Here is a 16,301-nt window from a genome sequence, read left to right as displayed (position 1 = left end):
TAAAACTAAACACCCCTCCCCTAAATAAGCCCTGTAATTAGGGACCTATCTGCTACCTGCAGGTGCAGTTATGTGAGGTGTCAAATATCTGTTTTTAATCAAATTATTATTACAGTAATTACAGTTTGGGCCCAGAAGGACAGGAAAAATCTAAATACATTTATCACTTCTACCCTATAGATGCTTTTGAAAGAGACTCAGGAGGTTCTTGACTGAACATCAATAACTTTTTTGGTAAAGTGAAACAAAAAGTTGGAGGATTTGAGCTCAAATCCCAGTTACTCCAATGTATTCCCAGTTTCAGAGGGTGTGCCACTTTGAGGTTCATCCTTGGATCATTTGGAGCAGGCAGAATCCTTCTTTTATCATTTTTTCCATGGCATTTTATAGAAAATGATGAAACCATGATGTTCTAAGAGGAAACGTGTCAACTATTAAAAAACCCAACAAACAAATTCCCCCTAACCAGCCTAAAAATGGGTTATTCATTTTTAGCCTCTCAATACCACAGGACACATCAACATTTTATTGTTATAAATAAGCCAGTGAATTGTTTTAGTTATTTGCTTCAGTGATTTTATACACTGATGTCAATGATATCATTGTGTCAATTTAATTGATTTTAATCAAACCCACTCTCTTGTGTCTAAAGGACAGTTGCAGTTCTGTTTTCTCTTGCTTCAATTAACAGCCTAAGAGTCAACACAACAAAAAGAACTCTTCCTTTGAAACCAGCTCATATAGTTTTTGATTTTCAGTGGATTGAGTCCGCGCTGGTTTTGTTTTCAATGCGTTAAGGCCCCTTGAACCAGCAATATATGTTTGAATTTAAGCAGAAATGTGGAAATAAGAGTCTCAATCTATTTCTGAGGCTTTCCAAAGCCAACTCCACACCAGGTCATTCCCATTTGACAGCAGGGAAAACTGAATTGTCTCCACTGTGCATGTTTCCTATGGACATTTTCCTGAGAGGTTTCACTAAGGACAGGAATGGGTCTCACTCTTTGACATTTCTGGGTGAAATTCAGGGATGCACAGCCTTGCTCATGCTCAGTGACACAAGCTCCAGCAGGTTACTGGGTGAGGCAGTCCACACTGGTTCTGCTTTTGGAAAGAGGGATTTTGTGGGGATGAAGCCATGGGTTGTTTTTTTCCTTAGGTGCCTAATGGGAAATCAAATCAGCACCTTGCAGAGAAAAGAAAGTGAAGTTACTTTGATATCAAATACTCTTCGTGAAGATTGCTATCAGGCTTTTCAGAAATTCTTAAATTTCCTTCTGGGATCAAACTTTTGTTTTCTTTAAGAGCTGAAGTTGGGAGCAGACCTTTTTCCTGCCTGCATCCCTATGACTTATAGCCTATACTTATTTTAATAAGAGTCCTGCTGTTAGAACTTTTCCAAACACTTCTCAACTGGTCTAAGATACTCTTTTTTTCCCCTGTCAGTGCTATAACCTTGGAGAGAATGTTCCCTTTGTTCTTTCTCAATGAACCATAGAGAACCTGATATAATGGCTCAGAATTTTACTTGACAGGACTTGTGATGGCTGAGGAGATGGGAATGACATGAAGTTATAAAACCCCAGAGCTCCACGCTGTTATTTCACCCCAATTCAAAACAGCCTTGCAGAGGCTGCGAGGGGATCGAGACAAATATTTTTGATGTTGCTGGTTCTTATCTTCAGAAACGTGCAAAACCAAGAAGGAAGCAGATTTTGTAGTATGACAGTCAGGGTTTTAAGCAGATGGGTGAGGTGCCATCCAGTTTTAGGAGCTTCACTGGCGCCATGACAGTGTCACCCAACAAATTGGGTGTGTGAGCAGAACTTAAAAATATCTCCTGCTTGCACAGGAGCAGCCATAACCATTTCTAGTTAGCAAAGTTAAGCAATCAAGCTTAAAGACTCTGAAAAACACTCATGCATTTGCTCTTTCAGCCTGCTGTGTATTTTCATCTACAAAAGGAAAAAAAAACCCACCCAAACCCCCAAATATTGTTTTCAAGATGCCCATTTACAAGTTAATAATTAGGCATCTACCTTCCAATTACATTGACTGATAATTCCTACATTCATGTAATTTAGGTTTTTGGCTAGATGTTCTGAAAGCTTTGGCCAGCTTAATGGATGTTGTCCAAGAAAAGCCTCATTTTTTGAAATATATTTGTTCTAGGGTTAGGCCTTCAAATTAATTTGTGTAAAAATTGCAGTGAAGAGTAAGCTTTGCCCTAGAAAACTCACCCTTCTCCTCCACATATTTAGTGAGAGATTAATGACCCTTATTAAAAAATACATATTGTTTCAACTTTTGTTTATATTGTGAAGTAAATGAGAAACAAAAGCTGCTGCTTCAGCAAAAGCTGAGAATTTTTCTTGCACAGCTTGCTTTTGAAGATGCCCTTTGGTCCCTGCTCTTTCACAGGTGTTTAGCTCTGTGAAGTTGCTCCTGAAATAATTTGGAAATGTGTCTTCTGTGAAAGAAGCCCTTCATCTCAAAGATTTCATGGAGTATATTGTACATTGAGTGGTGTCTACTGATTTTTGGAACAAAAATAGTTCATACCTTGTGAATGTGGGCTGAAAATGCGTGGCTTTATTTACAGGTTTATGAAATGCTGGCTGATGTGGTTTAAAAATGAGTTTGAAATCCACACAAGTTCTGAGGTGGGTGTCTGAGTGAGACAAAGGCTCTTAATTCCTAATTCTGCAGGGGGTGGCAGTAATTAACTTCTCTGTACCCACATTAATAGTGGAATGCTTGGTTACCACTTTGTTGCCTGACTGCCCTGGCAATGATCCCAAAGCCCTGAAATGTATTTTTGCCCTCATTTATGTCCTCAGCTGTCTGCACCTCCATCAGCTCTTCCCACTGAGCTCAGTCGTGGCCATTCCTAAAACATGAGAGACAAAAAGTTCCCCAGAATCACTGAGGTCATGGAAAAGCTGAGAGGGACGAACCTCAGCCAGTTCTTTGTCCCCTGAACCTGAGCCTGGAGCTTTGGTGACCAGTTTAATGTTATTTAACAGCCTGTGCCCACACCTGAGCTCTGCCTCTTGGCTTCACAACCTGCTTTCATTGACTTACTTGCTTTCCAGCTTTTTGTGCCTTTTGGGCTTTGGCCTCTTTGTCATCTTTTCTGTTCTTCTCTTTTGTCACTGCCTCCTTTCTGGCAGCCAGCTCTTCAGCGACCTGAAAGATGCAGGGAGGAATGTGATTGGAAAAACACAGTAGCCAATGTTGGATCCCAGAAATCTGGGATTTTTGAGCCTTCTGTGCTTTCTGACACTGACCCCCTGGAGAACACTGCTTTTGACCTGAGGCCTTGGAGAAGGCTTCCAAATTTGAGTGATGGAGTTCAAGTCACAGGTGTGTAGTTAAATAAAAGTGTGTGATTTCACATGGTGAAGGGTTTTAAATTTGAGGTTTTTATAATACACTAATAGGTGGTATGGGACAAGATAGAGGGTTTTGGGTGTTGTTTCCTTTCTGTGTTCTTCTTCCTTGTTCTCCATGGTTTCAGGTTGTTGTTTCTGGTTGGACAGTCAGTGCTGCACTGTGGGTCACAGGAGTTTGGTTATTGGGTCAAAAGTATAAATGATATAGGTGTTAATTCTCTGTTGGACTGTTTAGCTGTAAGAGACCTTGTAGCTATAGCTGGGTTCTCCTCCATTTTGCTCACTTTTAGTTGGTAGCTGGAAGTGTTGCAGAACTCTCTGTACTTCAGATAAGATTTAATAAACAACCAAGCCTGAACGTGAGAAAATTCATCTCCTTCATGTTTTTAATCCTGGCTCTGAGTGAGGACAGAAGAAACTTCAGACAAGCCTCTAATTAAGTGGTGCAAATACCACTCGTTACAATCCAGCAGGCTGCACTCTCAGAATCCCAGACCATCACAGAGAAGCCTTTTTACCAGCCCCCTGCAAACTCCAGCACAAGTGCTGACTGTCCCAATTTATCATTAGGAAAAGGCTGATTTCTCTGTCCCAAATTGTAGGGCTTTTATGGAGTGAGACCAGTTCCTAAAGCCATCCAGAAGCAGAATTTTCTAATGACAAACAACTCAAAGTTCCCTCTGGACTCAGATCCAGATTATGAATTTGTCCTGGTGTTTGTAAGGCAGATTGATTTTTATAGGGATGGATTTTATAAGGCTGCCCCAAGGGGTGTCTAATTTCAATATATGGCTAAAGACTGAAATTGTTCTAGTGGGTGAGGGAGATTGCATGGAGAGATTGTGACAAACCCTGACAGATGCACAGGGATAGCTCAGCATCTTTATCCCTGCAAGCAAGTAGCAGCTGATAACTGGGTACAGCTCCATCAATTCCCATATCTTTAGTTCCTGGCCATTTATACTTTATTATCTGAAAAAGGCAGAGGGAGAAAATTTGCTGCTTCTCTTGTTTCTAGGCAGCTTTCTTCTCCCTGAGAGGAATTCTAAGACCATTTACTAATGGATGTAAATAAGAAAATCCATCTAAGTTTATTAATGGACCACTAATAGTGGCAGTACTGCGAAAGAGTAGAAAATAAAACATTTCCATCTGCAAGATGTGTTCCCTGTAACAGTGAAAATATTTGTTTTTTCAAGTATACCTTTTAATGTACTGAACACTGGATGCTGGAAGGGGACAATGACAAGGGCTGTGCTTTGCAGCCAGGACAGTTTCATTAGTGGCTCTCCCCAAGCATTTCAGTATCTTACATTTAATTAAATATGGTAATTCAAACCCCGAGCACCTCTCAGTCACATCTTGCAGTGATAAGCAGCGAAGCATTTCATTCCCTGGGATAGATTAACAGATTGACTGGAGTTCAAAATAGGTTTTTAGTGTCCCAGCAGGCCTGTTGTATCCAAAACCAACAGAGCTACTCTGAATGTATCCTTTACTGTAGTGTTCCTACGTAGCCAGAAACCCAACCTTGTCACCTCCACCTCTGCTCTGCTCTGCCTGCAAAGGGTAACCAGAACCATTCCCAGCATCTCAGGGGTGGCTCTATCCAGCAGGACACCTGTAAGCACACAAGTGATTGACAAAAGGTTTCCATTTGCAGCAGTGCCTCTGCATTCTGCAGGCAGTATTTTAAGTGCATCCAGACCCCGAGTGGAGTGATTTGCTCTCGTGTTTTTGCACAGATGAATGATACTGGGAGTGGTGAGAAAGAGTTTCTGCTCTCATGAACCTGCTGGAATGGCACTGAGTAGCTGAAGAGTCCTTGTCCCTGTGCCTGGCCTTGCTGCAGCTCCTCCAGCTCTGCTCCCACCTCTGCTCCATGACTGCAGAGGGCTGGGAGCTGGGGGGGAGCCTGCCCATGTATCCAGCCTTGGGTGGCTTCTGCTCTTTTATACAGAACCACTTCCCCTCCAGCTGCAAGGAGATGCCTGAACAATCTGACAAAAGAGGAGGAAAGAAAGGGAATGGCAAGCAAAGGTTAGTTTGAGATTAGTAGGCATTTCACCCACATTTTAGTGCAGTTTTTTTTCAAAGTGGAAAGAGAAGTAGATGTCTTCCTAAGTTATTCTGGACTCCCCTTTTCCTTGCTGGGTTGTCTGTTTTTGAAATGATGCAGAAAGTAGTTAGCAAACTCTTAATACTGAGGGATTGTGTTTCTATAGGAGCAGATTAATTTTAGCCTCTTTGTATTTTTTCCCAATCTTTCCTAGGATTTCTATTGTGCCAGTGATGATTCTTCTCCAGTAACATTTTCTTCAGTGGCTGAAAAGACATTTTCCTTTAAGACTGATGCTCCATAAAAGTTAAATTGACTTTTGTATTCCTGTATCAGTTCAACCACATTTCTAAAATCTTGCAGTGCAAATCTCCATTTTTTTTGGTGGGGGGAAGGAACTGGACACTAAACCAGAGTGTAGCCTATGAATGAAAATGTCAAATGCTGCTTTATATGAGCCAAGCATAAGAAAACTTCCAGCTGCCAGCAGGACTCACTTGTTCTGCTGTCCTCAGACACAGGAAGTCTGGTGTTGGCTCAGGTGAAATGATACTTGAACTTCTTGCCTTTTAGAGTTGTGGGCATAAAAGAAAAGCAGGGATAGAGTGAGTTTGGGAATGCTGTATCTCCAGTTGTGGCAGGTAAGAGCAGCCTCAGAGCCTGGCTCTAACACCAGCTTGAACACAAACACTTTACAGGGGCACAGCCCAGTGTTCCTGGAGGGAAAAGTTTCTCTCTTGGAGTATTAACACTACAGAAAGAAGTTTTCTTGGCACCTAGGAAATGTTTCTTCTTTATGGAGGATTTTTGGTGTGTTGTTTTGGGGAAGGTGGATTGCTGTCTGTAGGTGAATATTTTAAGTGTTGTGTGATTTAACACAGGCTAAATACAGCTTCCCTCCTCCTGCATGGTTAACTTTAAATATTCAGAATATTATGAGGCTTTTAGTCCTTCTATGACACCTTTCTTTTTTTTTTTAAATGTTATTTAATATTGGAAATGAGGGGGAGCTGGGAGAGGGGGAAATGCCTGTGAAATGGCAACTCTCTTGGCTTATTTTCATGGTGATGAGACTTAATGAACTACAGGAAAAGATCGTAATTTTGTTGGCAGCAGGATAAGGGCAAAGCTAAAAATTGTCGCATCTGATGATTATCTGTGGAGCAAAACATAAAGAACCATTAGGGACAGAAATCTGGAACAGATGCAGGGAGATTACACCGATGTCCTGGGATGTTAAATTTGTCTTGAAGAGTAAGTAAAGTAGAGAAAAGCTTTTCAGTCAAAGGACAGCGCTTATTTTTCTGACTGAAGCACCAAGTACTCTGCACTGGGATGTCTTCGGCACATCTTTTGGGAAGGTATTTGTAAAATGTCATGGAAGCAGTTTGTGCAGAAGGCCAGCTACATTACAAAGTCAAGTAAGGTCAGGGTTGTCAAAGGATCAAGAAATATAGAATGTATAATAATGCAGCAATGGTTCGTGAAGTGATTAATTTGTATTTTATTTTCCCCGAAGTGTCTTTATCAAAGCCTTATAAAATGCTCACTTTTAAAATACAGTTCGGTCTTGATTTTTCATGGAGTTTGACTTGGGAGTAACCAACCCCTGCACAGGAGCTCATATAGACAAGAGGTGAATTCCTGTCCCCCTGGACTCAAGGACAAAACTCCCATCAGCTTCCATGGGGCCAGGATTTCCTTTCCTATGTTGCCCAATAGACCAGTGTGTGGAGCAACCCCAGTGGCCTCAGTGATTTTCTAATATGCAGCTGACTTAGTGGAACAAAAAATGTTTTACTTGTCTGACATTCAGGTAGAATCATGATTGCACTGAACTTTCTCTGGCCAACTGCACTGTGGAAATCTCTTAAGGCTGTGACACACATTCTGCTGCCTAAAAAGGGAGAAAACACAGGCCACAGAATTGGTGAAAATCAGATAATTGCAAGTGAAAATTTGTTAGGAAAATAGAGGAAGGGTTTTTTTCCCAGGGTGCAGGGAAAACCAGCAGTAAAACAGCCTCTCCAGACTTTTGGCTTCCATTTTTTTCATGTAAAGGAAAAACAGACACTCAGGAAAGGCAACAAAACAGCTCAAGGTGGGAATTGAAAGCTGGGAGCATGACAGGAAGGTTAAATCCATTTCTCCAGAATCTACCTCCATATTCAGTGCTGCTAAGAATAATTCCTTGTAGTGTTTTCTTCCTGAGCTGTGTTAATCCTTGATGGTAGCAGGGCTATTTAGCATCACATTCCCCAAACCCTGCTCCAGCAATAAGCCCCACTTGCTGGCTGGCTCCTGGCTGCTCCCAGCATCCAACAAAGCCTAATGGACTCTGGCACGTGTTTCTACTTTAGAGACTGAAAACTTCACCGAGGGTCTACCTCCCTCTGCCTGCCTGAACAACAGAGCCCACCAGGGTTTAGCCCCTGAACTTGGCTAAAAAAAATCAGGAGCATGCCCCAGACTCAGTTTTAGTGGGGCACAGGCAGCTGTTTGCAGCAGTTTTCCTGCATTTTGAGCAAAGTTAGCTGATAGTTAGTGCTAGGCTTAGCCTGTCCTTACATCCCTGTGATCCTATGGAGGACTGGATCCAAAATTCCCCATCCCTGGAAGCATTCAAGGCCAACCTGGATGGGGCTCTGGGCAACCTGGGCTAGTGGAAGGTGCGAGGCTGGCTGCAATGAGATGATTTTTACATCCCTTACAATGCAAACCTTTCTGTGATTCTATAAAAATCCTCTAAATCATGCAAAAATATTAGGGGTGGATGGATGCAACAGTATTCAGGACCACAGAATTCGGGTTTTGACCTCTTAGTTTTCCTAGCCCAGCACACTGGCTTACTCAGGGACCAAATCCTGACTTCCCCCAACAGACTCATTATCCTGCTTGGGTGGAAAAGGCTCCAAGTGTCAACCACTGCCTTCAGCTGGGCTTAATCACTTTCTCTGCATGACACTCAGATGATCAGAGGAAGAGATTAGCAGCCACTTCCATTAGCCAGGGAAATCAGGAGAGGGATTTACCAGAAAAAACAACCGAGTTCACTACAACACACAAGATAAACTGAGATACTTCCTTCGCTGGGATGTTAAATTTGCTTAATGAGCCTTGGCAGTAAATCAAGGTTTAGTCCTGACTGCATAAGAAACTCTTCTCTGCTGCTGTTCTCTACTTCTTTTCCATCACCTGAGCACCTTCAGTTGTGATTAAGTGGATGCACAACCTGAAATGCAACAGATTTTGGTACCTGATTGGAAACACCCTGGAAAAAAAAACCCATTCTTTCACTGGCAACAAAAAGCTTTTAACCATAAGGTGCTTGGAGAACTAGAGTCACTGTTAGGGAGAACTGCTACTTAAATAAACAGACGTGTTGTGTGGCAAATCCTTCTCCAACATAACGAAATTTTTTCATTAGAAGAGGGACAGTACCTGCTCTGGATGTTTTTCAATAAAAATAGCCTTGGAACCACCTGTCTTCTCAGGGGGATAGTCAGGAAACCTGCCCGTGATATGCCTGGGGGAGAAACAAAAGTGGAAGAGGAATTAAAATTCATCATGTTTCACCTGGTTGATAAAGATGTTAGATAGCAGGGTGACTTCTTCTGGCAGTGTTTTTTGTCCTGTAAATTAACTAAGACAGTTAGCAAACCATGTCTCTTACCCTATAGCCCAAGAAAAACTGCAAATTCTTAGGGAAATTCCTAGGACTGCAGATTCCTTCCTAGCTGAGAAATGCAGATTAAAGTGTTTACACCTGGAAGTGCCCAAGACCAGGCTGGACAGGGCTGGGAGCAGCCTGGGATAGTGGGAGGTGTCCTTGCCCATGGCAGGGGGTGGAATGGGATAGACTTTCAGGTCCCTTCCAACCCAAACCATTCTGGGAATGGTTATTATGTTATATTACATTATTTTATGTTCACAGCCCAACTCTCTGCTTTCAACATCCAGCTTTTTGCCTTTTTTTTTCTTTTAGAGAAGAGTTATTTTGCCTAAATCAAGCCTTAATCTCTAAATTCCAGACTGCATTTCCATGTCAGGATTACCACTCCTAAATTTCCAATAGACTTTGATGGTGATGGAAACTGGAAAGGGTGAGGGGTGACTTTGTGGACAAGTTTCATGGATAACACAGGGAGCTTCCAGACTTTTCAGAAAGAGATTAAAAGATACTATAAGAATAGATTATTAAATAATAACTTTATCCCAAAGGCCATTTATACTGATAACACCCTTTAACTTCTTTTCCCTTTTGTTGCTTGCTGGAATATATCTGTTAAATTTTGTGTTTGTTTGGTAACATCAGGAAGATTTTTCTGTTCCAAAGAAAATTCTGACAGTGCAGAAAAAACCCTCGTGCTACTTTCAAACAGCACGGTTATGTTTCCTCTAAATGAAATTAAATTTCCCTGGAGAAGAAAAGAGCTCAGAAAGGTCAACACTATTCCTAAAAATGTTTTCATTTTTTTAAAAAACAACTGGTACCTTAAGGGACCTTCCTAGGCTGCTGTTAAGCTGCAGGCTCAGTTTTAAGCTGAGATCCTTGGAACAGAGCATCTGTCCTGTTTCTGTAGCACCACGTGTGTAGGGTTGGGATCTCTTGCTGGTATTAATGCAACACCATTTAGGACAGAATCAACAATCATTCATCTATGCTTGGGAGCTCTGACTTATTCAACAGTTACAAGTTCTATATGCAAATAGATGCAAATCCTTGGGCACTGCATTCCCAGAAACCAGCCTGCATCAACAAAGGGCTGTCACTGTTAGTGTGCTTTCAAAAATCCATTAAGAACGAGGTTTTGGCCTCAAAACCCTGCATGATCTATTATTTAATGTTAGCTCATGCTCCATTTTTTACAGACAGCCAGAAAATAGCTCAGTTTTATGTTAAACACAACCTTAAATGCTGCTACAAGTCTGGTTACAGTAAAAAATTTCCCAAAAATCTGTTATTGAGGCTGTTGCTACTTCAGTGCCAGCTGGGAGGAAGGAAAGGCAAATGCACTGTGGGTGAAGCATCAGCTGGGAGCCCACTGAACATAATATCAGGGCCAGCTTCCAATATTTAGTAATGTCACATTTGGTATTTTTACTCCCTATTCCACTTTTAAACCATTTATAGCTCTTGGAGATGACGGGGGGCTGGAATGAAATTATTTTTAAGGCTCCCTCCAACCCAAACCATTCTGTGATATTTACCTTTGGCTATGTATGAGTATATCTGAGTGCTGTACAAATTGGGAAGGGTTTTTTGGTTTCTAATTTGTATTTTCTGTGTGATTTTCCTCCTCTGAGTTGGTGTAGTTTTTTGGGGTGATGTGGCTCCTCTCACCTTTTTTTGGTAGCAAGTGCAGCAGGTGATTGTGTCAAAAAATGAGGTGAGGAGAAGACAATGCCCATCTTTCCATGGTAGGAGGGTCAGGCATTTACTAAACAGTCAGGGATAACTGGGATTTTCTGGTTGAGGGCAGTGCAGGATGTGATTTTCCATGGTCATCAGTGACCTGAGAGCAGACAGTACCAAACATTTTGATGTTCTAACTCTTCCAGGGCATCTGCTTTTTTCTTCAGCATATTCATTGCTGTCTGATGGTCTGGAAGCAGCACTCTTAAATCATATTTCCCTACCCACCCTCTTGTGGGTTTTCCTTTCTTTTCTAGGTTGAAATGACCACAACTTCAATCTTGTAATGCCTGGGAATTCGCATGCGTGACCCCGATAGGCAAATTCCTCCCTTTATGAAACCCTCCGAGTTCAGAGGTTAAACCAGGGATTCATTTGGCCTGTAAATCTGCCCAGAAAAATGCAGCCATTCATCTTCCTGGTCAAAAGTCCACTTTAAACATAATGAATCTCAATTTTCATTCCCCCTTCATTTCTGGCAGTGTTCTACTCAGAGCCATTGCAATGGGCTGTTTCATGCATTTGTCTTAGGACATTAATTTGGATTCAACTGATTCAAATTCTTTGGTTTGCAGTTGGAAACACCAGGATAAAATGAACAGCTAGAGAAGCTGTGGCTGCCCCCCATCCCTGCAAGTGTCCCAGGCCAGGTTGGATGGGGCTTGAAGCAACATCATTTAGTGGAAGGTGTGGGGTGGGACTAAATGACCTTCAAAGTCTCTTCTTGCCCAAACCAAATCTTTAAATTCTTACATTTTTGTGCCATGAGATAAGCTACACACCATCTAGGGCTGAAGAGGGTCTCACCAGGTGTGTCTCATGAACAGCTTGTGAATTAGGAGGAGGTCCCAAACATTATGGAGTGATTTTGAGCTTCATAGTAATATTTGTTCAAATAATTTTTAACTGCCTTCCACTTTTGGAGCTTCCTAGAAACACTGAAGTATTGATGATTAGAGGTAATAATAAGGTAAGAAAATGAACCCAGATGATTCAAGAAGTTCCTCCCAACTGGAGCCCCAGCAGGCTGCTTTGTTTTGTGGGAAGTGTGGAGGGAAGCTTTGTGGTGGGAATCCTCCCTGGTTCCACTGTTGATGGGGAGAGGAGAACGTAAAAAGCTTAAGCTCTTGATAACAGGAGCATTAGAGTGTGTAATATATTTGAAATACATGGTACATGTCAGAGACACCTAGATCTGAATCAGAACTCTGTGAATCTGTTACTTATTACTGTCTCAGCATTTGCAAGGGGAAAAAAAATCCAATTGTACTTTTCCAGTGTCTCATAAAAATGTGTAAATGCCAGAACTGGAAGAAGCAACTCTTATTTTCACTGTGATTGCTTCAGTGGGAGCATTGACAACGTGCTAAGCACTGCAAGCAAAAGCAGAAGCAAATCGTCCCGGATTTCTTAGGGAGGATGCAATTCTAGTAAAACCAATTGCCTAAAGGAACCAATGAAGTTTATAACATTGCATGGTGGGACTGGACTCGGTGACTGAACAGAAGTAGATCAGGTAAGAAGGAAGGACAGGGCTAGGAAGAAACATCCTCCTTGTGACACAAACCCCAGCAGCAGCCTGGTGAGGCCCTTATAGCCTCAGGAGCCCAAAGCCTGCAGGCAGGGAGCTGAAGATGGGTCCTGCTCCCTCTTCCCAGGCACTGAACAGCAGCCTCTGCTTGGGAGCTGTGCTTGCACTGCTGCGAATAAAAATGAGGAGTGCTGGAGTTCACGGCAGGCAAAAAGATCCTGCTTTGGATCAGAGCCACTGCTTTAACATAACTGCTCAAGGTTTCTGTGCTGAGGAGGATGCTGTTGAAGAAGGGACCTTTAGAAACTGTGGTATGTGAGAAATCCATTACTTTTCTGGAAAGCAGTGAAATCCTGTCAATGGAAGCAGAGCATGGGTTTGGAAAGAAGCTTTACAGAAAAGCTGTCTAATTGGGATGAATGAGGGCCTTAAATCTGAATCAAAGCAGCTCAAGTGGAAGAGTAAAGGAATGAACAAGGATAGAGGGGTGAAAAGATACAAGCTTGCACTCCCAGCTGAAAAAGAAAAGGATGTGATGAGGTTTTTGTGCTGTTTCTCAAATTACATTATGTTCTCTGGTTCACTGTTACTGCTCCAAACCTATTCCTCTTATAATAACTCAGACCTGTCAAGTGTAATTCAAAAAGAATGATCTTTTATGGTCTGCAGTGCAAATCCTTTTGTCTCAGATCTGCAGCAAAGAGTTCTGGCTCTTCTGGGCTCAATATTTGTACAGCACAAACCCCACATAAATGTCCAAGTTTTAACTAGGTTCAAATGGTTCTGTAATGTTTCCAAATCACCACCAGACACCAGACACAAGTCAGTGTGATTGGCAGGCTCTGCTCAGCCCTGAATGCTGTGGCACCTCCATTCTCACCTGTAAAACAAATTCTTTGTCTGGGAGATGACCCTGCATTGTGCTTGTCTCCTCTGCTGCTTCCTCCCTTCCTCGTTTCAGGAGCTTCAGATTTTTTTAAGTATTTTCTCTCTATTCCAGATTGCTCAGGCATGGTTATAGTTAGGGCTAAATATGGCTTTTGATTTATGAGAACACACCATTGATTTAAACATTTTGTCTGGTAATAGACTCAACAAGTTCCTACCTACTCCGTTCTCTGGCATGGTTTTACATGTGTTATTCTTTCTTTTTTGGCTATGGCTTCTCCAGCTAATTGCATAAAAGGCCATGTCAGGAAAAATAAATTGTTCTTTGGAGGAACAAGAGTGTTTAACTCTCCTCAGGGGAAGAAAGGATGTGGGCTGTGTACAGAAGAGGAGGCATGAATGATGGTGCAAACTCTGAGAAGAGGGACAGAGGGGTGTTCTGTGCAGAAAAGGGACACAAACAAAGAGTGGGGAGCTCTTTAAAGAAATAAAACCCACATCAGTTTTGTAGTTCTTGCCTATTTCTGTAATCCCACCTAATATGGATTCTCTCAGACTGCTTAAATAGCAGTGCTGGTTTATTTTAGGTATCTTTGCTGTGGAGATTTTTTTTTTTTTCCTTTTGAGTGTGTGCTCTCTTTAGCTCTTTGAAAATCACTTCCAGAAAAAATAACCTGGGCAAATACAGAATTACTCATAAAGCAAGATTGATCTCCATGGGCTTCTTATCATCTTTAATGAGTTTGGACACAGACACATTACAACTGATGTTTTATCTCAGGTCCTGATCCTCCCAGTGTTTGCTTGTACGTGTGGTTGTTATGCATGGAAGCATTTCAGTGGAGGGTAATTGGAGGATCAGAAACTATTGTTCTACATAAATATTCAGCTTTGAAAATTGAAGATCAAGTGTTGTGAGGCCAACAATGTGCAAGGAAAAGCATTCCCATGGAGGAATGAGGATGCAAGGTTTGTGGGGAAAGGTGATATCCTTTATTATAGTAACTATCATAATTAGAATGGTCTTTTGGGTCCCCAGTGCCTGCCTTAGATCTGAAATGGGAGAAGGGAACTTCAAAGCCAAGTAATAGTTGGGAACAGTTGTTGGAGGGGACAGACCTAAATGAGGAATGTGGTAAATTCTCCCTGATAGTTTTATTACATGTGGTGTTACTGGCCAGGAAAGGTAGACCTTTGGCTGACCCAGTGCAGTTGTTCATAAGCTGCTTGAGTTCTTACAGCAAAGGAGTCTGTTCTGCTTTGTCATGAAGGTATTACCCTTCCAAGGATCCTTCTGGTCTTTCAGGGATAGCAATAAGTAATTAGTGTGATGGAAAAGCAGGAATCTCTGTTCCCCTTCAGGTGGGCTGGAAGACTCTGCCAGGACTGCTGGTTATCCTGACTCCTGCTGTAAAAACCATGAGGGAAAAGGATTTTTAAATTTTTTTCCCCTTCCAAATTCTGAGAAATCATTCCTGGTTTAAAATGGCAATAGGTTTTTCCCATTGAGATAATTGGAGGCATGGGTGGTAGCACTGCAAATTACTCCTAGGATTTTGAATGGGAATAAAAGGCAGCTTGGGCATGAAAAATGCCAAGGAAAACCAAAGCGACTTATTCTGCCAATATTAGCTTAAGTTAAAAGAAAACCTGCTACAATGAGAAGAAAAATTTTGTAATATTGACACCCATGAAGCATTCTGGTGCTCTGATTTTGTGTGTCCCTCCACACACTTGCCCCAAGTTTTCTCAGAGCTCACATTTGAATTAACTGAGGATTGAGAGGAATCACATCCTGGCTGGTACAACTGAACTGCTTTGCAGGAGGTGATACCAACTAAGCTGTGCTGAAGGCTCAGACAAACTTGGAGGACACGAAATGTACCCACCATGGCATGGAAATGGGAAGCTTAATGGGACTGGAAAGCAGATCCCTGGAAGGTTATTTAGGGTTTTTGGCTCGACTCCTGCAGTGCAGAACAGTCTTGGGCAGAGCTGCTGGTAAAGCTGATGTAAGGTGTGGAATAACACTGAAAGCATCTCCTGATGGATTTGAGGACACCTGGATGTCCCATCCCTGTCCCTGAAGGGAAAACTGACATCCAGCACTGCCCCCATGCTTGGTTTTCCAGGTCTGAAGTTCCTTGAGTGCGTTCCCTTCTCTTGTGGAGTTGTTGATGATCCTGTGTTTACCAGAGCTGCATTTCTCCAGGGACTGTCTCCAAGGATGAAGGGCTGCCGCCCCTCTTTCCAGTCTGGCTGTCCCCAGGCTCATTTGCAGTGTCATCTTCCTGTTGCCTGTCTCCAGCCTTTTGAGGAATGCGGAGAGCAGGGTGAGAGCCCTTCTTGAGGAGGCAGAGCTGCTCTCGGACTGCTCCAGGGCTGGGGACTCGGCTGATGGAATAATGAATGCTCCCATTAAACTCTCATCTGGTTTGATTTTCTCATGTCTTTCCATTCTCTTCAGAGCAAGGTCAGAAATACAGAAGCTGGCTCAAAGAAACGCCAGGTCAAATTCCCCCTGCATTTAGTGAATTCCTTACCTTTGGTCAGCTTATCCTGCCAGCATAGAACACCCAACCCTGGCTCAAATTTGGCAGAATTTCCAGTGCTCAGCATTAAACTTAAGAGACTGAAACAATTATGGGCTGTTTTAAGCAAGATTACTTTAACCCAGACTAGAAGCTTTGTGAGAATAGTTTTCCTGCAGAGTCAGCCAGAGGGAATCAAGAGTTACTTTATTAACACAATATGAATCCTGTAAAGAGGAAAATAAAGCATGCCATTTTTTTCTAGCAAGGCCAGCCAAAAGAAATAACTTGCCCTCCAACATCACAAGTTTCTTTGGGATTTGGAGTGAAATGCAGTATAAGACAGCATTTTGTTTTATGGGAATTGTTTATGAGAAATTTGAGCAATTGTTTTTGCTTCTTAGAAGTCAAGGTGGACCAAAATGCATCTCTACAGGAGGGGAAGAAAGCTCTAACCTGGCTGCTTTACAGTGCTTTGCCA

General features: G+C 42.1%; 1 protein-coding gene across 1 annotated transcript in view; it reads right to left on the bottom strand.

Annotated features, from left to right (window-relative positions):
• Window positions 1-16,301, bottom strand: part of IQCA1 (IQ motif containing with AAA domain 1) — a 95,664-nt gene that overhangs the window by 38,522 nt on the left and 40,841 nt on the right. Inside the window, exons 8-9 of the mRNA XM_062506644.1 lie at window positions 8,896-8,980; window positions 3,085-3,189 (exon numbers count right to left, since the gene is read on the bottom strand). Of these exons, the coding sequence (XP_062362628.1) occupies window positions 3,085-3,189; window positions 8,896-8,980 (190 nt within the window). The remainder of the gene's footprint in view (window positions 1-3,084; window positions 3,190-8,895; window positions 8,981-16,301) is intronic.

This window comes from Cinclus cinclus, chromosome 21, assembly GCF_963662255.1.
Source record: "Cinclus cinclus chromosome 21, bCinCin1.1, whole genome shotgun sequence".
In the NCBI taxonomy this organism is placed as follows: Eukaryota; Metazoa; Chordata; class Aves; order Passeriformes; family Cinclidae; genus Cinclus; species Cinclus cinclus.
This window is presented reverse-complemented; position numbering and strand designations above follow the sequence as displayed.